General features: G+C 40.8%; 1 protein-coding gene across 11 annotated transcripts in view; it reads left to right on the top strand.

Moving 5' to 3' along the window:
* Positions 1 to 22,747, top strand: part of RCBTB2 (RCC1 and BTB domain containing protein 2) — a 42,445-nt gene that overhangs the window by 5,662 nt on the left and 14,036 nt on the right. For 2 of the 11 annotated variants that reach the window (XM_061434610.1, XM_061434606.1), the window contains exons 2-10: positions 6,070 to 6,162; positions 6,820 to 6,897; positions 8,363 to 8,413; positions 14,366 to 14,521; positions 14,750 to 14,900; positions 15,930 to 16,096; positions 16,634 to 16,792; positions 16,921 to 17,028; positions 18,021 to 18,163. In XM_061434610.1, coding sequence (XP_061290594.1) covers positions 6,835 to 6,897; positions 8,363 to 8,413; positions 14,366 to 14,521; positions 14,750 to 14,900; positions 15,930 to 16,096; positions 16,634 to 16,792; positions 16,921 to 17,028; positions 18,021 to 18,163 — 998 coding nt within the window. In that variant the 5' untranslated portion in view covers positions 6,070 to 6,162; positions 6,820 to 6,834. Of the gene's footprint in view, positions 1 to 816; positions 3,098 to 6,069; positions 6,163 to 6,819; positions 6,898 to 7,968; positions 8,052 to 8,362; positions 8,414 to 14,047; positions 14,163 to 14,365; positions 14,522 to 14,749; positions 14,901 to 15,929; positions 16,097 to 16,633; positions 16,793 to 16,920; positions 17,029 to 18,020; positions 18,164 to 22,747 lie in introns of those variants that run through there. The other 9 variants (XM_061434611.1, XM_061434607.1, XM_061434612.1 and 6 more) reach the window with 7 other exon arrangements.

Raw genomic sequence — 22,747 nt, 5'->3', positions numbered from 1 at the left:
TTGACACAGGCAGCTATGAGCTGGATATCCTTTTGCTCCATGTTATTTTTATTTTTTTACATATTTGCTTTCAATTTAGTGCCTCCTGCAGGCACTAAATCAATATCTGTTGAATGAATTAGGCAAATGAATGTCCATTTATCAGTTTAATTAATTAGGTCAGAGGTATTATCAAGTAATATGACACATTGCCATATTAACAAACACTGAATAATACTGATTACCAGTAATAACATGTAGAGATTGCTTATTATATGCTTTGTACAGAAAAATGAATTATTTGATCTGTTCTTCAAGAGGATTAGGAATGAGTATGTTTATTGTGTTCAGTTACTGAAAGACTGTCGTCCTGTCCACTGATCTTTAACTGTGTTATTATTAAAAGTACAGATAAAACTCTCAAAATACAGTATGTACAGAAAGGAGTTATCTGTCCCAAACAGGGATAGTTTAGAAATAAATTATTGAACTATACAAGTTTAAGAGAAACAGCCAAAGTAGGAAATGTCATGCAAAAGATTACCTAAGTTGATATATATTTGGTTTTGGAAGTTACTCTTATGGGAATTCGCTGGTGGTCTAGCGGTTAGGACTCTGTGCTTCCACTGCAGGGGCCACAGGTTCGATTCCTGGTCAGGGAGCTAAGACCCCACATGCCATGTGGTGTGGCGGAAAAAACGAAAATTACTCCTAAAAAACTTGAAACGTTGGCTCTTGAGTGTCTTGTTTGGAACCTCTGAAGGCAGATGTCAGTAGCAGGAGCTTCTGGCTGGAAAAGGTACTTATTCTTCTATTTCTTTTTATATTGCAAGGCAAAATATCAGTATGTTAAAATTCCATAATAACATTGTTCTTTCATTACATTTCAACAAAATGAGGAAATGCATAAGAAACTATTTTTCAAAGCACAAGGCACTTTTTAATTTGAGTAATTCAGTAAATACATGAGCCAAGTTATGTATCCCAAAATACACATAAGGAGAAAACAGTAAAGCAGCATATATTGTGGGTATCATATGGGATGATCTTTTGCCGTGACACTGTCACTGTGAAGAAGAGTTTCCCGGTGCAAATGCCAGCCTCTGCCCTGGGGCTCCCTCCTGTTCAGAAACGGGGGAAATTTGCAAGCAGAGTGAGAGCAGAAGTAAAATCACGTTGTAATGCACTTTTTTCCTATTTCAGATCCTTCTTCCCTGGCGTTTTAAGATACTCTCCTTTTTCTATGTTATTGAGTTAATATCTTCCTGTGCTGTTGGTAGAATTTTATCTTATGATGAAAGAAATAGTGGTTTATGAATTGTCAGTATCAAGCCTTCATTGAATTCCTATGTTCATGGTAAAGACAGTATTAGAGTGGTTTATTCTGATTCTGCAATTTTGTTTTCCTTACTGTTGGGTAACTGTATCCTTCCTTCATACTCCGATGATTAACTTAAGCTTAAAATCTTGAAGATTTTCTTGTCAATTGGAAAAACCAAATTACACTAATTCATTGATAGAATTACGTGGCAAATTTTGCCTTTGGCATTACCTCTGGTCTGAACTTTGTTATGAAAACATTTCCATCAAAGTCCAGCCATGGGTATGTCAATATCCATTACACATTAAAATAGTATTGTTTTCTGCATGTTTAAAACTTTATCAAATAGTGTATCATATGCATTATTCTATGACAGTGATTTTTGATCAGAATTGTTTTGGAGACTAATCTGTGTTGATTCTAGATAATTTAATTGTTGTGCAGTATGTACAATTTGTAAATTTTGTTGATGGAGCCTGTTGATCAGTTCTATGCACTATTTCTAATGTTTTCCTATTGCAAACAATTTTGTATATGCTCTAGAGTTTCATCTAGGCTAATGTTTTCCAGGACGTGACTTGTTAATGATCTTGAAGTTATCTTAGTGGGCTGAAACCAACATTGTAAAATTAAATAGAAAAGGATAAATTAGGGTAGGAGTAGAACTGTTGTCCAGTCGCTGAGTTGTATCCGACTCTTTGTGACCCTGTGAACTGTAGCATGCCAGACTTCCCTGTCCTTTACTATCTCCTGGAGCCCTTCACTATCTCCCGGGTAGAATAGAATAATGTAAAATAGAAAAAAATAGGAAAGAGGATATCCCTTAGTATCTCATGTAGCAAGGGTAAGAATTATTTTGTGAAACTTTTGTTTCAGGTACAGATATGTATCAAAAAAGCTTGAAAGATACTGTTCTGGTCTAAATATTGTTGCTGCTGCTGTCGGCTTCAGTCGTGTCCGACTCTGTGCAACCCCATAGATGGCAGCCCACCAGACTTCCCTGTCCCTGGGATTCTCCAGGCAAGAACACTGGAGTGGGTTGCCATTTCCTTCTCCAATGCATGAAAGTAAAAAGTGAAAGTCGTGTTGGACTCTTAGCGACCCCATGGACTGCAGCCTACCGGGCTCCTCCATCCATGGATTCTCCAGGCAAGAGTACTGGAGTGGGGTGCCATTGCCTTCTCCGCTAAATATTGTTAAGTTGCTCTAAAAGTAATTGTACCAGTTTACATTCCTTCCAGTAATATGAGTAAAATGTGCCTTTTGATCTTTATCCTCACTAACACTGTGTATTATCCCCTTTAATTTTGCAGATCTGATTGGTGAGTTCTATCTCATTGTGATTACATTTCCATGATACATTCTGTGGATATGTTTGTTAATTTCTTCTTCTGTGCCTTGCCTCTGTCCTTTTCCCATTTCTAAATTGGATTGTTTGTCTTTCTTTTTCTGCTTTTGGGTATTCTTTATATATTATGGATACAAATTATTTGCCAGCTATCAGTTATATATGTTGAAAATATGTTTTACAACTCTGTGGCATGTTTTTCCTTTTGTTCATTTTGTCTTTTATAATGCCAAAGTTTTAAGCGTTAGTGTGGTAAAATTTACCAGTCTTGTCTTCGTGGTTTGTGCTTTTGTGTCTCAGTTAAGAAATCCTTCCCTGCCCTAAGATCGTAAAGATATTTTCTATACCTTCTTCCAAAATTTGAAAAGTTTGCTTTTTTCCTTTTCCAGATGGTTTCCCTTGCACTTTCTGTGTTGAAATACTGTAGATTAAACCTTAAGTGTCTTTTGGTAAGTTTCAGTGTCCGTATTGTTGAGGCCTTGTCCCCAAACTTATAATATCTGAAAGTTATATTTTATAATATTAATTCTTTTTATAATTGAGCACCTCAATTGCTGACTTTCTAATAGTAAATTTAACTGATACAATTTTTAAACTATATTTTTCTCAGATAAATACTGGCTTTTTGAAGCCAGTGGTATGTTCTATGCAAGATGGTATGTTCCTTTTCTTTTCTATTTTTCTGTAATAGAATTTATTTACATATTTCTGTTTTCAGTCATATTAACCTTACTCTAGAATACAACTTCACAAAAATCTAGAAGGAAGGGGATTAAAGATGACTGAATACTGGGCTCCAGAAATTTAAAACAATCAGATACAAACATTTTTGGAGGGAATATTCCCAACCAGTCAGTACAAAATGAAACCATCTGTAATGTACACAAGAAAACTTAAAATATCCCTGCAGTACAGGGGAAAGTCCCAAGATCGAGGGCATTGGAATGAATCCTGGCTCCAACCCTGCCTGGCTGGTGACTGTTGGTCAAAGTATTGAAATATGTCTGTTAAACAGAGGCAATGATGATATCTGTTTCTTTTGGCTATTATAAAGATTAAATGAGATAAGGCACTTAGTGTTTGGCAATAGTTTGGGTAACTATTTATTTTAACTATTATTATTGTTCCTGTTATTTAGAATTCATATTTATCCCATCATTGATGTGGTATTCTATATGTGTATTAATGAATTTTAAGACGTATATGTTGATATATTACTATAACATTGTTATTAATAATAGCTAGGTGAAATCAAATAGATAACAAGATGAGATGATTATAATCTGCACATATATTCCACAAACTGTATTCTTCAAGTAGTGTAAACTGGGGAAGCTAGTTTTCTCTATTATATTTATATCACATCAGAATAATGTTAAAAAACCAACCAGGGAATTCCCTGGTGGTCCAGTGGTTGCGACTCCACACACTGCCTTGGGTGTGCGTCCAATCCCTGATTAGAGAACTAAGATGCTGTAATATGCAACAAGACCAGAAAAAAGAAAAACAAAACCCATTTTCCACAGTGCTACAGATTTTGACTTTTTTTTCATAGTACTGCATAATAGTAATTAATTGTGAACCATTTTTAAATCTTCAAAGGCATTCTGACAAAAATGAAGTTAATATTATATTTAGTGTTAATTGAATCTTACTGAATGTGATTTCTTTGAGTATGGTAATTTTCATCTGCCATACATGTAATTATGTCTTAACCTGATTAGTCAAATAAATGGAATGGCCTGTTTTACACCATTCCAATTTTTAAAGAGTTAAGATAGTTGCAATTAATCAAAGACACTGAGAAGAGCTATTTTTTTGTTTCCTTGAGCATCCAGGATATGCTGGTATTTAAAATTTTCAATTAGCTGATACAGAGTACTTTCCAGGATACATTGTTAGGTGAAAAAAATAGATCGCAAAAGAGTATGTGAAGTATGCTATTTTTTGTATAAGGAGGAATTGGGAAATAAAAACACATAAATATATATACTTATTTTGCAAAAAGAAACAGAAGCAAACCAGAAACCAGTGAAATTAGTTATCTACAGTGGTGGAGGGATGTGGTGGGGAAACAAAACAAACCCCAGGATTACTGTGGTGTGATCTCAGCATATTAGCAGGATTTCCTTCTACTAGGAACAAAGGTGTCCTGAAGTCCAGCAAGAGGCAGTCAGTTCTCTAATTAGATCTGGTTTCTTTCTCTTGTTTCTTTTTTTGCCTTTGAATTCCCTTCCTCTGCTCTTCTCCTTTGTCTTCTCTTCCCTCACCTATCTTTTTATCTTTTATTCCAATAAACTGGGGGCAGCTATGGAAAAGATCTTTCCAGTTAGGATGAGGCAAAAAGAGAAGAAACTCCAGTATAAACTGTCTGCAGTCAACAAAAGGGTGTATTCAAAAGATGCTTTCAACAAATATCTTATGTTTTCCTCTGAGCCGTGTGTTGTGGTGGTAATAGCAGTGACTGGGTCATGATCCCCTCCCTTTTTTTCTATTTTGTTATAACTTACCTATTTATCTTCGGCTGTGCTGGATCTCCGTTGCTGCGCAGTCTTTTCTCTAGTTGCAGAGAGCAGGGGCTACTCTCTAGTTACAGTGTGTGGGCTCATGGTCCCCTCTCGGAAGGAGCTTGCAGATTAATAGAGAAGATAGATGATATAGGAATAACTGCCACATGAAATGATTTTTTCCATATTGGCAGCCAGATCAAATTTTATAAATTTATAAGTGAGGAAGGTCTAAGTGATCCTTTTCTCAACAAGTGTATTTTTTCCAAACATGAGAAGTAATGATTTGTATTATTGCCATAGTTTGAGTAACTGTTATTCTGAAGGTATCATTTATTATTCTGTATATGCTAAGAGACCTTTTTACAGCTGAAGAAAACATAATTTTACCAGTATCCTCAAGTGAATATAAAACATCGATAAGTACACTTTTAAGAGTTACTCTTATTTTGATGATTGCTTTTATCTATTGCTAGGCTCTAACTGCTTGTAGGTAACAAACTTCAAGAAAGATGTTCCGATGTTAGCACTTGAATTCTGGGTTTTATCTGAGTAAATAGAAGCCAACCTAGTAAATCAGAGTGTCAACATTGTTTGACATGATTATATTAAATTGCTTTTAGGGGGAGAGAGAATATTTATTCCTATTTATTTTTAGTGATAATTGTGTAACAGTTTAACCAGATCCCAGACATCCTGCATATTTTGTGACAGGGCTGCTTCTGCTGTTACTTGTATGTGGTAGAAGGTAGTAATTGTGGAGACAGTTAATTAAGGCAAAAACATTCAGTGCAATGGCTACATGCTTGGCGGCTGTTTTATCAGATTTTTTGTTAAGGTCTAAGGTAACACAGTCACATTTGTTCATTCATCCTTTTGTCCTTTTCATTCATTCATTTTTTTTCCCCACTTAGCAAATCATATATTCTTCAGTGAAGCTGAGAATTGATAAGTCTGCTCTTCACAGAGATTTGGAACTTTCCAGGCCCAGAGGAAGTTTGACCAAGGTCCAAAATTTATTTTTTCTTACCTCTAGGAAGTAAACTCTGAAATGAAAATTTTCTACTCATTCCCTAGTAGATGTTTATCTTCTACTAGGGAATATACGTTTATCCTGGGATTATTTTACATACCTCTGCTGAAGGATTCTCATCAGAGAACAACAGTTAAAACATTTTTATGTTTTATAGCTGTTAACGCCCATGCCCCAAACTTAATTCCCTTCACTATATTTGAAACTTAGCTTCTTTTCTCTGTTAACTAGAAAAGTGAAAAGTGAAAGTCACTCCATCGTGTTTGACTCTGCGACCCCATGGCTTTATAGTCGATGAAACTCTGCAGGCCAGAATACTGGAGTGGGTAGCCTTTCCCTTCTCCAGGGGGATCTTCCCAACCTAGGGATTGAACCCAGGTCTCCCACGTTGCAGGTGGATTCTTTACCAGCTGAGCCACAGGGGAAGGCCAAGAATACTGGAGTGGGTAGCCTATCCCTTCTCCAGCAGATCTTCCTGACCCAGGAATCGAACCGGGGTCTCCTGCATTGCAGGCGGATTCTTTACTAACTGAACTATCAGGGAAGCATTAATTAGAAGTAAAGTAATTTTAACCTATCCAGTTTCACTCGACACATGGTATCCTGATTTTACTACATACTTTTTCCTCAGGGACTACACAGAACCATGGAGGACTATGTGGAAGATGAACTTTTCCTTCTCTATGCTCTCTATGGAAAAAGTGGCAAGGTTAGAAAAATCATGCCCGTGGAGCATGTATTTTCTGTCATGTAAAAGAAACTTTGTCAAACATCTGTTGGTCATTCAATAGGAAGATCATTGAGATAGTGTCTTTCTTTGCGGGGCTCACAGTGTAGTGGCTAAGATGCTGGCAGCTCACTGTTGTGGATGTGCAGAATGCCTGGGGGCCAGCAGGGAATGTGGGGATTGTCCAAGGGTTAGAGGAGGGGTTCCCAGAGGTGGTGACGTTTGAGCTGGATGAGGAGGAGGCCACCCCTACTTCCACAGATAATGCTGTTTAGTCTCTCAGTTGAGTCCAACTGTTTATAACCTCATGGACTGTAGCCCACCAGGCTCCTCTGTCCATGGGATTCTCCAGGCAAGTTCTCCTGGAGTGGGTTGCCATGTCCTTCCTTAGGGGATCTTTCTGACACAGGGATGGAACTCGCATCTCCTGCATTGGCTGGTAAATTCTTTACTGCTGAATCACCAGGGAAACCCTCCACAGATAATGCTGTCCTACAGAAGGGTCTGGGTTGAACAATGTTTGCTCCACTGCCAGAGATTAAAAAAATAATAATAAATTCAAAATAGTTAATCTTGGATGACACATCCTTAATTCATTGCAGATATTCTTTATTTCATTTCTGTCACATCCAAACATTACAGTCAACCAGCTTAACTCTGGTCAGTGTCCCAACTGACGTTGAAAGTTTCACATCTTTCAGCAGGCACATCCATCTCCATCTTGTGTTGATTTTATTAAATTTATGAAACATCTTTTCAGTGTTAACAGCTTAATGTTAACTGCCACCGTTAACTTTCATTTTTCTGTTTTCCACTTTTTAGAAAATATAGTCAAAATGCTGTAAAAGACGTAAATCATTATAACAGCCGGCACAGTGTACAAGACAGCACTGTGGACCACAGACAGCAGCCCGAGCTGTGGTCCTGCTGTGCGCTGAGTTGAAGTGCTCGTTTATGAGCTTCTGTAGGAGAGTAGCTTGAAAAGCAGTCTGTAGAACCTGAAAGTCTTACAGAATATTCATAGAAGATTTCTTTGTTGTTTTCTGGGAACAGATTTGGTGAAATAACAGGCTCACAGCATTAGCAACGAAATTACTTTATTACATGGTGTTATGCTGCCAGGAAATCCTTAAAGGGTGAGGTATCTGCTGTTGTTTTTGAAGGTTTTTTTTTTTTTTTGACTATGCATGCCTGCTATGTAATCTTAATTCTGTTTTTATATGCTGTATTGTAAAATTGCATTGTGGCAACTTAATAATTGTCCATAGTTAAGTATCATAATTCGCTTGTTCTTTGTATGCATGCAGGAGCAGAGTTAATACGGAGAGCACACACTCAAAGGAATAATAAAATGCATTTTGGTATCTAACTTTATGGAGATGTATTTCCTTAATTATGTTCTCCTTGAGCTAATATTAAAATCTCACCACTTTGCCTTTCCAAACAGATGCCCGTGAAAGATGAGAGAGGTGACCTGGATGTGAGCAAAGTAGTGAAGGTGAGCTGGCCTAGGGTTAATTCTCAGCTGTGTTGGTGAGTTGTGTGGGAAAAGGAGGGTCCAGGCCAGGATGCAGATTCCAGGGACAGGATCTTAATGATGTAAATGTCAAGCTTTCATGCCCTTATAGTGTGTTTTTCCCCTACAGATTTTTTAAATTGCCTACTCTTGGCTCCTGCTCAGCCAATCCCTAACTTAACAGTTGGATCCAGAGGTGGTTGGGTGCCTTCTGCAGAGATGCCTGCTGTCATGCAGGTTGGCTATGGTGTGATTGAGGCTCCTAAAGTGTGTGTATCCTTACGTACACTCTTACTATATACAGTGTATGCGTGCATAGGTGCTAGGTCACTTTAGTTGTGTCCAACTCTGTGTGACCCTATGGGCTGCAGCCTGAAGTATGTGTGTGTATGTATATATATACACACACAGGGTATGGACTGGAAGAAACACAAACTGGAATCAAGATTGCCGGGAGAAATATCAATAACCTCAGATATGCAGATGACACCACCCTTATGGCAGAAAGTGAAGAGGAACTCAAAAGCCTCTTGATGAAAGTGAAAGTGGAGAGTGAAAAAGTTGGCTTAAAGCTCAATATTCAGAAAACGAAGATCATGGCATCTGGTCCCACCACTTCATGGGAAATAGATGGGCAAACAGTGGAAACAGTGTCAGACTTTATTTTTCTGGGCTCCAAAATCACTACAGATGGTGACTGCAGCCATGAAATTAAAAGACGCTTACTCCTTGGAAGGAAAGTTATGACCAACCTAGATAGCATATTGAAAAGCAGAGACATTACTTTGCCAACAAAGGTTCGTCTAGTCAAGGCTATGGTTTTTCCTGTGGTCATGTATGGATGTGAGAGTTGGACTGTGAAGAAGGCTGAGCGCCGAAGAACTGATGCTTTTAAAGTGTGGTGTTGGAGAAGACTCTTGAGAGTCCCTTGGACTGCAAGGAGATCAGCCCTGGGATTTCTTTGGAAGGAATGATGCTAAAGCTGAAACTCCAGTACTTTGGCCACCTCATGCGAAGAGTTGACTCATTGGAAAAGACTCTGATGCTGGGAGGGATTGGGGGCAGGAGGAGAAGGGGACAACAGAGGATGAGATGGCTGGATGGCATCACTGACTCGATGGACATGAGTCTGAGTGAACTCCTGGAGTTGGTGATGGACAGGGAGGCCTGGCGTGCTGCGATTCATGGGGTCACAAAGAGTCGGACACGACTGAGCGACTGATCTGATCTGATCTGATGTAACTATATATGCTCATGATTATGCCAGACAGAAGAATGTATTTTTCTTCAAAGAACAAAGATGCTCAATTCCTTGAGAGTGATGTTAAACATTTACTTCAGAAAAGAATATTTAAAAAGTGCATTTTATAAATGAAATCATCAGTTTTCTATGAAAAAGTTTCCCCATAGAATTAGAAAAAAATGAATTTTGATGACTCACCTCCAGCAACCAGCCTTCTGGCAGAGATTTAAAAAGCAATATTCACACTTGTGTTGTATTTAGGTTATATTGTAATTATTTGTTTTCTATTAAGTTGTGAGCTCCATGAAGGCAATAACTATGTATTTTTGTCTTGGTATCTGATACTTGGTAAATGTTCATCAATACCATCAGACCCAGTGTTCTCTCACCCAGTAGCCTTCTTTACCAAATGTACCACTGCAGGTGATGTCACAGATCCACACACCGGAATCCCACTGGTCAGTAGAGTTATGGGTTGGGTACCATAGATTTTGTAGAAGTGGGCCAGGAGGAAAGCTCAGAACTAATGATTTGTAGATAAGTGTTAAGGAGCTGGCTGGATTGACAGCCAGATTCTAGGCTTCTAGTTCAGTTCAGTTCAGTCGCTCAGTCGTGTCCAGCTCTTTGCGACCCCATGAACCACAGCACTCCAGGCCTCCCTTTCCATTACCAACTCCCGGAGTCTACCCAAACCCATGTTCATTGAGTCGGTGATGCCATCCAACCATCTCATCCTCTGTCGTCCCCTTCTCCTCCTGTCCTCAATCTTTCGCAGCATCAGGGTCTTTTCAAATGAGTCAGCTCTTCGCATCAGGTGGCCAAAGTATTGGAGTTTCAGCTTCAACATCAGTCCTTCCAATGAACACCCAGGACTGATCCTTTAGGATGGATTGGTTGTATCTCCTTACAGTCCAAGGGACTCTCAAGAGTCTTCTCCAACACCACAGTTCAAAGGCATCAATTCTTCAGTGCTCGGCTTTCTTTATAGTCCAACTCTCACATCCATACATGACTACTGGAAAAACCATAGCCTTGACTAGATGGACCTTTGTTGGCAAAGTAATGTCTCTGCTTTTTAATATGCTGTCTAGGCATCTAAGAAACCACTTGATTTTGTAGCAATCAAAATCCAAAAATCTGCTTGAAAGGAAAAAATGAGGTAGCAGTCAATCACTGTATACTACTTATGTTCTTGTTGTATGTCGCTGTCTGTCCTGTTCTTGGAAAGACAACCTGTGGTGGGCATTGCCTTGTTCACTAAAGACTTCCTGAGCACAACAGCCCAGACCCTACAAGTGTGAGCAAACACTGGGTCTGCCAGGAGTGTCACTTTGTATGTGAACTTTTTACTCAGCCACACATGATGTGTGGAAAGAAATCTGGTCCATCCGCTCAGAAGCTAGTGATGTGGAAGATTTCTTAGTCCCTCTGACCCTCAGGCTCCTCCCAGGTAAAATGAGGACAGCGCTGTGTGTGTCCTTCACTTGTGAAGATGAGGAGTATCAAGAATATGTAAGAACCCTTTTAACTAGCACATTAGCATGTCTCCATGAAATATTTCATGCCATATCCCAAACATTGTTCTTTCTGAAAATTAAAGACTTAAAAAGGAAAAAACATTAAAATGGAGGAAGTTAAGAGGAGGCTCATAGTAAATAAGATTCCGTCCTAGTATAATGAGGTGGGTAATTTAGAAGCTTAGATTCAAAGCTGACATAACAAGGTTCTGTCATTAGCGCCACAGGGCCCCCAAAGATAATAGGAGACATCACTGTCCGGACAGGATCTTGCAGTTTGAGTGGCATAGTGGGGAGCAGTGGCCAGATTTGGCACTAGGGGAGGCTCTTCAGCTCGTGAGAGTGATGCTGCTGGCATTGACAAACTGCTTCCCCTCTGTGTTGGTTTCTTCACATTAGTTTCCGCCCTGACAAAGCACCACAATTCAGGTGGTTTAAAACAGCAGAAATCTATTCTCTGACAGTTCTGGGGGCTTGAAGTCTGAAATCATGGTGTCGGCAGGACCACGCTCTCTGAAGTCTCAAGGGAAGAAGTCCTCCCGCCTCCTCCCCCTTCTGCTGGCTCCTGGCACTCCTTGGTGTTCCAGGACTGTAGCTGTCCCACTCTGGTCTCTGCCTCTGTCTTCACATGGCCTTCACTGTGTGTCTTCACACAGCTCACTATATGTGTCAACTTTGAGTGGGCCCCTCGTGCCCAGGTTAAACATCATCTCTGGGTGTGTCTGTGAGGGTGTTTCCAGATGAGAATAGCACTTGAATTGGCAGACTTAGTAAATGGGTTGCCCTTCTCAGTGTAGGCGAGTTTCCTCCAGTGTGTTGAGAACCTGAATGGAACAGAAGGCAGAGGAAGGAAGAATTCATCCTTTTTTCCCTGCCTCACTGATTTATCTGGGAGATCTCATTTCATCCTCTGCCCTCGGGCTGGGGTTTACATCATGGTCTCCTCTGGTTCTCAGGCTTTTGGACTTAGATTGAATTATGTCATCAGCTTTCCTGGGTCTTCAGTTTGCAAATGCAGATGTAGGACTTCTGCACCTCCATAATCTTGTGAGCCAAGTCCTTATAATAAATAAGTTAATTTCCCCTGACTCCTTTAGCTAGTCTGATCTTCTCTCTACTAGAACGTATATCTGGTAAGATGGACTTAATATCTGATGGAAAAGACAGGCCTTAGAAAATTCTTTATTCCTTTAAAGGTAGAGTATGGTGATTATTGGGGCTTCCTGGGTGGCTCAGCTGGTAAAGAATCCTCCTGCAATGCAGGAGACCCTCGTTCGATTCCTGGATCAGGAAGTTCCCCTGGAGAAGGGATAGGCTACCCACTCCAGTATTCTTGGGCTTCCCTGGTGACTCAGACAGTAAAGAATCTGCCTGCAATGAGGGAGACTGGGTTTGATCCCTGGGTTAGGAAAATCTCTTGGAGGAGGGCCTGGCAACCCACTCCAGTATTCTTGCCTGGAGAATCCCCATGGACAGAGAAGCCTGGTGGGCTATAGTCCATAGGGTCGCAAAGAGTCAGACGTGATTGAGTGACTAAGCACAGCACAGGACATGGTGATTATTGAGGGAAATGCCATTTGATAGCCCTGTTGGCCATTATGTAATTTTACTGTAATCTTAAGCATTTTTGGAAGTTGAAAAGTGTGTAAGTGTATATATTTCCAGTATAACAAGTAGAGAAGGACATGACAACCCACTCCAGTATTCTTGCCTGGAGAATCCCATGGACAGAGGAGCCTGGAGGACCACAGTCCATGGGCTCACACAGTGTTGGACATGACTGAAATGACTTACCACATAGCAAATATGTAAAAGCTCTCTTTAAGGAAGCTTCATCATGTCCACATTGAATGCTCTTATGGGAGTGTGGCTGCTTGTAACCTTAATGGGTGCTGTGCTGGGTTTGATTTTATCCCCCCCAAATTCATATGCTAAAATCCTAACCCTCAAAGGTAATGGTTTTAATATTAGAAGGTGAGGCCTTTAGAAGTTGCTTAAGTCATGAGGGGCGAAACCTCATGAATGGAATCAGTGCTTTATAAAAGGGGCTCCAGAGAGACCCCCAGTCCCTTCCACCACATGGGGACATAGAATACACGGGCTCTGAACTAGGAAGGGCACTTTGATCAGAACACAGTCATGCCGGTGCCTTGATCTTGGACTTCCCAGTCTCCAGAACAGTAAAATACAAATTTTTGTTGTTTATAAGCCACTCATTCTATGATGTTTTGGTTTAGCAGTCCAAAGGAACTAAGACACCTCATTATTCTGGAAGGTGACCTTATTTGGAAATGGGGTCACTGCATATGTAAATCATTTAGTTAAGAGGAGGTCATGAGGGTGACCCAACCCAGTATGACTGGTGTCTTTATAAAAGGAGGGAAATTTAGACACAGAGAGAGAAAGACTTGGGGAAGATGATGTGAAAGATATTGGAAGATTCAGCCATCTGCAGGCCTGGGGGAGAGGCCTGATAGATCTTCCCCTCACAACCCTTAGAAGGAACTAAGCCAGCTGATACCTTGACTTTGAATTTAGCCTCCAGAGCTGTGAGAAAATAAAGTTCTGTTGTTTAAGCCCCTCAGTTCGTGGTTCTTTGTTACAGCAGTCATAGCAAGTGTATGCACATACTTTCTGGGTGTTTCTTCCTACCAGCCCCCAGATCTGAGTAGGGGCTTGAGGGAACCCACCAACTGCTCCAACTGAATGGTCAGAACTGACCCGTGAACTGAAACTTCTGGACGTTTTCCTTGGTGTCACCTTTGGCATTGTCCTTTCCCAAGGGCTGCTTTTGCTAAGACTCAGGTAGCCGATGAAACAGCAGTATTCCCTCTTCTTTCCTGCTTTTACCCCCAGCCTATTTTCCAAAGCTACTTTAAAGACATAACTGCCACAGAAAGTGCTTGCCAGGCGTTCAGCTCCCCGGAGTTCAGCGTTGGATGGCTCCAGTGTCTTTGAGGAAAATTAATAGGTGAGATCTGATTCTATCCTGGGACTCTGGCTCTTGGTTGTGGTGAGAACAGTCCGAAGTGGTCAAACCTGTAAAAGCAATTCCCCAAAATAGACAGGGTTTGTTTCTCCTCACACCAGTGCGCACTCTTACACAGAAGGGGGCAGAGAAAATGTGTTCTCTATGAATCATTTTTTTAATAATTAAAAAAAATTCTTTTTCAGCCAGTCCAGGCTACTCTGTCATCTTTGAAGATGTTAGATGTGGGAAAGTGGCCAATTTTCTCCCTTTGTTCTGAGGCAGAACTGCAGTTAGTTCGTCAGGCCTGTGTCTTTGGCAGTGCCAGCAATGAGCTTCTGTATACTACGGTAAATGATGAGGTAATGTTGAAGAAAAATATTCAGCCATTATATTTTTAGTAATGGGTTTGCTAAATTGAAGATCTTGGGGGAACTAAGGCATTAAGATTTAAAAAAATGCACAGAGTAGATCCTTATTTATTAAATAATGAAGCAGTTTTCCTGTAAGGGGACTATGCCTGTTTTGAATGTAATTATAGGTTTGTCGGAAGTAGAACTGCTTGAGCTAACGGTGGTTTTTCCCCACAGATTTTTGTGCTTGGCACAAACTGCTGTGGTTGTTTGGGATTAGGTGATGTCCAGAGCACCATTGAACCTCGGAGACTGGATTCTTTAAGTGGCAAAAAAATCGCCTGCCTCAGCTATGGGAGTGGGCCACACATTGTCCTTGCAACCACAGGTAACCTAGGAACAGGGTAGAATTTTAGCCGTTGCTTCATTTGTTGAGGAGCAAGCCTGGGACCACCCCTTACACTGAGAACACACTCTTTGACTGGGCAAGGCTTTCTGCCTCTGCCCTGTGAACTCGTCTATGCTTTGGACTGTATGAAATATGAACATATCTGGATATCAGAGTAAGAAAAGGTAGCCGATGGAATCTAGCAGTTATTGGCACTTTGGTTATCAGAATGACAGTGCTGTAAGCCTACTTTAGGAGTGTAATTATTTTGCATTAGAATGCTGAACCTCACTTTGGACATTTTGAACTTGAGATTCTTGATCTACAAACAAAGAGATTAAAGCCAGATTCTAAGATCCCCTCTATCTCTTAACATTCTGTGATTCCGATGTTAAATAATGACTGATGGCTCTAGTTGGTGTCAGTAGTATAAGGACTTAAATATTCTCATGGCTTTTTCATGCATTCAGACTGATAAGACGTTATCATTAAAACATACCTTATTCCTAAAAGTTCATAAAATATATATACACAGTTTTATAAATAATTACAAAGTATGCGTCCATGTTCTGCCACCCAGATCAAGAGATACAATCTTAGGATTACCCCCAAAGCCCTGAATATGTATTGTACTGCACAATAAGTAATATAATAAAGATTTAAAAAATTAACTGGGTAACCATTTATAAATAAGGAAGTTAAGATTCAGAGAATCTTACAGTCTTGAATTTCAATCTGGGTTTTGTTTTTTTTTTTCTCTCTTAGTAGCCTTTTCTCTCTTATTTATCAAAAACCTATCTTCCAGTTATTTTAATTGAATCCATTTAAATTTCATCTTGTTGCTTTGAGGCAGAATGTAGTTTAACTTTCCGAATGTTTTCTTTTACAAAATGAGTTTTGTGGAATAGGGAAGTTGATTAACTTTCACATGTGAATTTTTAGTTTCCATCTGTGGGAGTGTGTAATACATATACTTTCATATAATGAGTAGTTGTTTTGAAAGTCGGTTATGTTTCTTTTTATTTTCAGAAGGAGAAGTCTTTACCTGGGGTCATAATGCTTACAGTCAGCTGGGCAACGGGACAACTAATGCTGGTCTAGTTCCCTATCATATCTCTACTAATCTGTCAAACAAGCAAGTCATTGAAGTGGCCTGTGGGTCTTACCATTCTTTGGTGCTAACATCTGATGGAGAGGTGAGAATAGTCAGCCTAAATCTCACTGATCATAAGGTTTCAGTAAGATTATATAGATTCCTGTAGCAGGCATGGAACTATGATCATTTAATTAAAATAACCACCAACCTCACATTCATCTTACTCTTGTTAGCAGTTCATAGTCATGGTGTTTATATCATGACGTGTACCTGTATGTGGTAAGGATTTGTGTAGCTGCACAATGTTGAAGGATGTATTGTTACTTCTCTGTTGCTATACTCAAGGGGGTTATTAAAAAGAAAAATTCCCCAAATACTAGAAATTATGGCTGAGGCAAAATAGATCTTTTATAAGGATTATATGACATTTGATTATTGCTGTTTGTGTAGATAATGCCAATAACCTAATTTTATAAAGTAATATATTTTATGAGAATGCATCCTGTGAAACTTCCCTGTCTATGTTCTGAGAATTTATGGATATCAAGCACTTGGAGGGCAAAGATGAGGCCAGAAGTACCACTGAGACACTCTGTATATTAGCGTGTTTCATTTACTGATCTCTTCTTTCAAATAGGTATTTGCGTGGGGTTATAATAACTCCGGGCAGGTAGGGTCTGGATCAACAGCCAATCAGCCGATCCCGCGAAGAGTCACCGGCTGCTTACAGAGTAAAGTGGTTGTGAACATAGCCTGTGGGCAGATGTGCTCCATGGCAGTGGTGAACACCGGGGAGGTAAGAAAGGCATTTCACAGGTCGCTTCAAAAAGCCCGTCTGCCTTCTCAGTGTCCTGCTGACCTCACGACAGAGGCCGTGACTGTTTTTCGGCTTTTGTGGGCATTGCGTCTCTTGTTTTCTCTCAGGTCTTTGTCTGGGGCTACAATGGAAATGGGCAGTTGGGACTCGGCAGCAGTGGCAACCAGCCCACCCCCTGCAGGGTAGCAGCTCTCCAAGGCATTCGTGTCCAGCGGGTACGTCCCCTTGGGTTTATGTGTGCCTGTTTTTAAACCTACGGTGGCAGACATGCCAGTGTACTAAAAAAATCAGTCCTCTTAGCAGATGAAAAGTTGAAGTAGAAGTTAAAGTTCTTTTCCTGAATTTAGTTGTAATATTTATCAGAAAAATTTTATCTCCAACGCACTCTCACACGTAGCTCTTGGAATGTAAACTTTTATTGTCTTTTCCAAGGAAACTTTGGCAGTATGTATCAAGACCCTTAAAAATATTCACCCCCTTTGATCTGTAATTCTGCTCTTAGGGCATATATCCTAAGGCACCAAAGAGAAAGTGACTTAGAGAAGGTATATTTCTTAGAGCAGACAAAACAAAAAAAAATGAAAGAAAAAGAAAACAATGGTAAATAATAGATGTTGCATAATTTATCCAATCAGACAGTAAGTTAATGGTTAAATAAGTGATATAAATCTCTATTAACAGAAATGCTTACAAGGGATTTTAGTAGTGCTGTATGCACTGTTGAGTAAAAAGATACAGGACTACTTATACAGTATGATCATTTTTAAAAAAGCTTTCAATGCATATTTCTATATATTTTTATAAATAAACAATCTTGACCTTGAGATGACTTTCATAATTATATTTTTCTGTATCTTTTTCACATTGAATTTATGTTTTACTTTCATAATAAAAAGAAAGTAATTCTTGAAAAAGAGAAGAGTCTATTTCTTATTCCTTTCACACGCCTTGATCTCTGTGAGCATGATGAATGCCACAGTAAAGGTGGCTGAACTGGACTCTGGTCACTGCAGGACTCGTGTTGATCTCAATGCAGTTTTCACCACACGTGGGACCTAAGCTACATCTGGAGGGGCATTGGCTAACTTTAATGCCTGCCTCTCTGTCTGCCGTCTCCCCTTTTTCATTTTTGATTCTTAACCTGTCTTGTGGAAAGCGTGTTTCTCTCTGTTTGCGGCTTGAGTGGGTTTGGTTTTTCTCTTTCCAGGTTGCCTGTGGCTATGCACACACGTTAGTATTAACAGATGAAGGTCAAGTGTATGCTTGGGGCGCAAATTCTTACGGCCAGTTGGGTACTGGCAATAAAAGTAACCAGTCCTACCCTACCCCTGTCGTCGTGGAAAAGGACAGGTAATATGCATATTTTCAAAATGAATTCAGTGTTCTTCAGTGATTAAATAAAACTGAGGCATGATTCAGAATTACGGGCAATTTATTGCTAGTATTAAAATATTCCTGAACAAGACCATCCATTCCTTTTTAAAATTAGCTTTAGAATTTGGGGGAAGGTTGAGTGTACGTTAAATATTCTATTTTCGTCACCCATGTTTCATCTATACCTGTAATAGTTACTCTATACAAACTACAATGACTAGACCTCCAACAGCTCTTTGGCATTATTCTTCTCACTCAGAAATTTCCTTTCCCCCCATTCCCATTGTTCTCTGTTTCACGTTCCTAAGGAATTGATAACATTTGAGGTCTGTCTTCTGAGATTTAGGAAGATGAAAGTACCTCCGATGGGAGTATAATGCCATTCACCCAGCTGCTTATCAGATTTGCCAGTTGAAAAGGATAGGGCTGTTTCTCATGACCTCAGCTCCTAGGCTCTCACTATGGGGAAGAGCGAAATGGTTCTAAAATGAAAACTTTGTTTTGTGCACTTGTGTGCATGGTTGTGTTACTGAAGTGAAAGTTGCTCAGTCGTGTCTGACTCTTTGCAACCCCCTGGGACTGTAGCCTGCCAGGCCTGTCTGTCCATGGGATTCTCTGGGCCAGAAAACTAGTGTGGGTAGCTGTTCCCTGCTCCAGGGGATCTTTCCAACCCAGGAATCAAACCCAGGTTTCCTGCATTGCAGGTGGATTCTTTACCACCCGAGCCACCCGGGAAGCCCAAGAATACTGGAGTGGGTGGCCTATCCCTTTTACAGAGGATCTACCAACCCAGGAATCGAACTGCAAAGTTGTGATGAGTGATTAGCATAACCCCAGAGTTTTTTCCCCAAATTATCCTACTATTTTTGAAGGTCTCTTGAACTTCTCAACCATGGCCTTATCACTGCCTTTTCACTCTTCATTTCTTGACACAGAAGCATGGAACACGAACATTTCATCTTTTCTATTAAACCAGGGTTGAAATCATTCTAGAAATCAATATTGCTATTTTCATTTTTAGTGTACATATAAATTTCTACAATATCTGATTTTTAAATATATGGATAAGTTATTTTGCATTTGTATGCAGTTCTTTTCTGTATTTCTGTTGGAATATTTAACAGTGAAAATGAAGAACCAGTCATTTTCAGTCTCTTGATTTTCATTTGAGTATTGTCCTCCCTGCCCCCTCCCCGCCCCCCGCTGATCTTATCATAAGACCCTAGACTCCTTAAGAACTGGGGAGGATGGAGAAGGAAATGGCAAGCCACTCCAGTATTCTTGCTTGGGCAATCCCCTGGACAGAGGAGCCTGGTGGGTAAGGGTTGCAAAAAGAGTCAAACTAGACTTAGTGACTAAACACCACAGGGAGACAGAGACTGGAGGCAGACGGGGCAAGGGCCATGTGTGCGGGCACCCCAGGATCACAGCAGGCACCCCTGTCCTGCATCTGCATCGGCCTCCTGCAGCCTGATGGCTGAGGGCCCTTAGAGGGCCACTGGTGGGGGTCTGCTGCTGAGCTCGGAAGTATACCTGGCATTACACCAGTGAGGGGGTCCACAGGAGGTGATCGGGATCTCCCCCTGCCCCATGCCTGCCCAGGACCAGGTGCTGGTTTCCAGTTGCTGCAGTGAACCATTCAAGCAGGAAAAAAAAGCACAAAAAAGAAGTGGGGAGGAGGGCAGGTACTGAAGGTCCTGTGCTGACAGGCACAGCAGATGCAAGCAGCCGTGTCACTCTTACTTCTCTTAGAGGTAGTTCAGAGCCACTCGGTAAAAGGAGAAGAGACAGTCTTGAGGCTTTGAATAATCACAAAAGTGCCTCAGGCCAGCAAATCCAGTCACTTGGGACATTTAGTATTTAAACAACACAGCACAGAAGTGTGACAGGGCCAGAGTTAGCATGGATAGAAAAACAAGCTATATCTGCATGGCGCTTTACCATTTTCCTCATGCTTCCTCGCTTCATATAAAGTTGCACTCCTCTGTCCTTGGACTCATGGAATCGGCTGCCATGCGCCCACCTGCGATTTGCCCCACCTCATGCCACTGGTCCTGATGGGCTCAGAGCAAGTGTCGGGTTTTCTCACTGTAGTCACTCTGGGACGGACAGAATATAGGGCGACTCAGTGGGAGAAAGCCAGAGAGAGGAGACGCAGGCATGGGAGTTACATGAGTGTCCAGATACCTGGCACTGGAGAGTTACCTGTTCCTTTCTTTTTAAAAAATCTTCACAACTTAAAAACATTTGTTTTTTTAAATTATATAGGTAAAAGTAGAAATTGCTAAACACGTCCATGCTTGATGTTGTCCACCTAAACATGATTTTGGCTAGAATATCAAGGATGAGTGTGTTGAATGAGATGTTCCTGCTTTTCTCAGTTTCCTGTGCTTGAATTTCGTGCGGTGATTTTGAGCTTGTGGGCTCTCTGTCACACGAATATTGCAAGGGAGGAACCTCTAGGTTTGCTAGGACTTGTTCTGCACTTCCCCGCCCTTTTCAGTGACTGAAGCTTTGCAGGAACATTATGACTTACCTTTCAGGAACTCCTGACTCTTGGGGCTCATTGTGGGGAGGCTGAGCTAATTAGAAAGAACAGGGTTGAACTTGGGCCGGGATGGATCATCAGGTCTTGGTTGCGTGTTCCCAGAAGCGGAAAGTGAAAATCTGGCCACGTGGTTTATTTGCTCAAATAACAACCCAAGAAAAACCGGATTAAAAAAATTTGTTTTCACAGAAGCCTATTTGTGATGAAGAATGCTAACATTTTATGTTCATAGAGAAGTGATTTTAATAGTTAAAATGATTCTCTTTAACTTAGTCATTCCCAGTCTTTCTGAATTTTCAATACTTTGATTTACCAGCATTTAAAGTTCCATAAAAAACATATTTTGGGTTAAATTGATTTTAAAACTCATTTTGCCTTGAATTTTTGTTAATTTGTAGCTTCTTGAGGTGTTAATAATTAGTAGTGTGTTGGCCTCACAGGACCAGAATTGAGAAGCACTGCTCTGGATCTTGTAATGGTCATGATTTCTTCTCTGTTATTCTTCTTCTTCACAAATTACCTTATTTTCGCTCTTGGCTGTTTTCTGTTTTGCATTCTCTCACTCTCTGCTGTTTCAGTTCTAGTACCTCTTAGCCATTAAGCCATGCCATTGTGGTGGATCTAGTTTTATTGAGGTGACACCAAATCCATTTATTTTCAACATATAGTAATTTTTTTTCCAGTAAAAATGGCTGGCTACAAAATAAAGTATGCAGTACTCCAGACCTCCTGGGCTTCCCTGGTGGCTCAGCAGTAAAGAATTCACCTGCCAATGCAGGAGACATGGGTTTTATCCCTAGGTCAGGAAGATTCCCCTGGAGAAGGAAATGGCAACCTACTCCAGTATTCTTGCCTAGAAAATCCCATGGACAGAGGAGCGTGGCACGCTAGTCTGTGGGGTCACAAAAGTGTCAGACACGACTTAGCGACTAAACAACAGCAATGCCAGACCTCCTGACAGTAAACCTTAGCTCAGTTTATCGTCCACTGCATGTATGACTGGACAATTTGAACTTCCATGTTTGCTTCTTGGTATGAATCAGACGAAGGACAGATGACCTCAGACAAAGGCAGGGCACTTTGGCAGGTGCTGGAGTCCCAAGCCCAGACCTGAAGGTTCCCTTAAACTTTCTCCCTTCTCATTGCTGCAGCAGCTGGTGCTGTCAGCCAAGCCCAAGCCCCACCCCCGACTTCCCTAGTGGCACTGGGTGCTCCAGGTAAACGCCCTAGCCATGCTCAGGGAGGGCCAGCCTTCCCACCTTCTCTGTATCTTTAACCCCTGACTGTGGAAGCAGCATCCTGCCTCCTCGAATGAATGGCAGAGGCTGCTCCCCATTTTTGGAGGGTCATGGTAAGCATTTCCAAAGTGAATGTAGGAGTGAAGTTATTTTGGTTTTCTGGTGTTGGGTAGTTTAGCACACAAGTTCACGATTGTGTTCCAGTCAGTTACATTTTTCATGGAACGTTCGTTATCAGGGAAAAGAGAGGTCCACCAAAGAACATTGCTGACCGAGGACTTTGTGCCTAGTGACGTTGAGAGGCAGCGAGTACTTTGTTTGTTCAAACAGAGGGTATGTGGGCAAAGATGATATGACAAAAAGCTGGCCATAGATGGTAGGCAAATTGTAGGAGGCCTTAAGGACACATGTCTGGATTTTTGTCTTGTGGGAAGTCAGTGACAGGTTTGAAAGGAGTCATGAGAATGGGTTTTCAAGAGAATCATGAACTTGACAGCACTGTGCGATTTAGGTCAGAAGAGAGAGAAAGTCTAAGACAGGGAGACCGGTCTGGGTATAGGGTGTGCTTGATGAGGCTCTGACAAGTGGGAGATACTACAAAGAAAGAATTTGTTGTCATTTTGCCAACTGGATATTCTGAAGAAAGTGCTAAGTGAGGAGGGAGGAGAAGTCAGAGATGACCCTAAAGTTCTGGGAATGCTGGTACCATTGCCCGAGGCAGAATCAAGATGCCACCTCACTTGGGGTAAAATACTATTTTAAGTCTGTGTGGTG

The sequence above is a fragment of the Bos javanicus genome, chromosome 12, assembly GCF_032452875.1.
Source record: "Bos javanicus breed banteng chromosome 12, ARS-OSU_banteng_1.0, whole genome shotgun sequence".
Lineage (NCBI taxonomy): Eukaryota > Metazoa > Chordata > Mammalia > Artiodactyla > Bovidae > Bos > Bos javanicus.
Note: the sequence above shows the minus strand (reverse complement) of the source record. Positions and strands in the feature narration are given on the sequence as shown.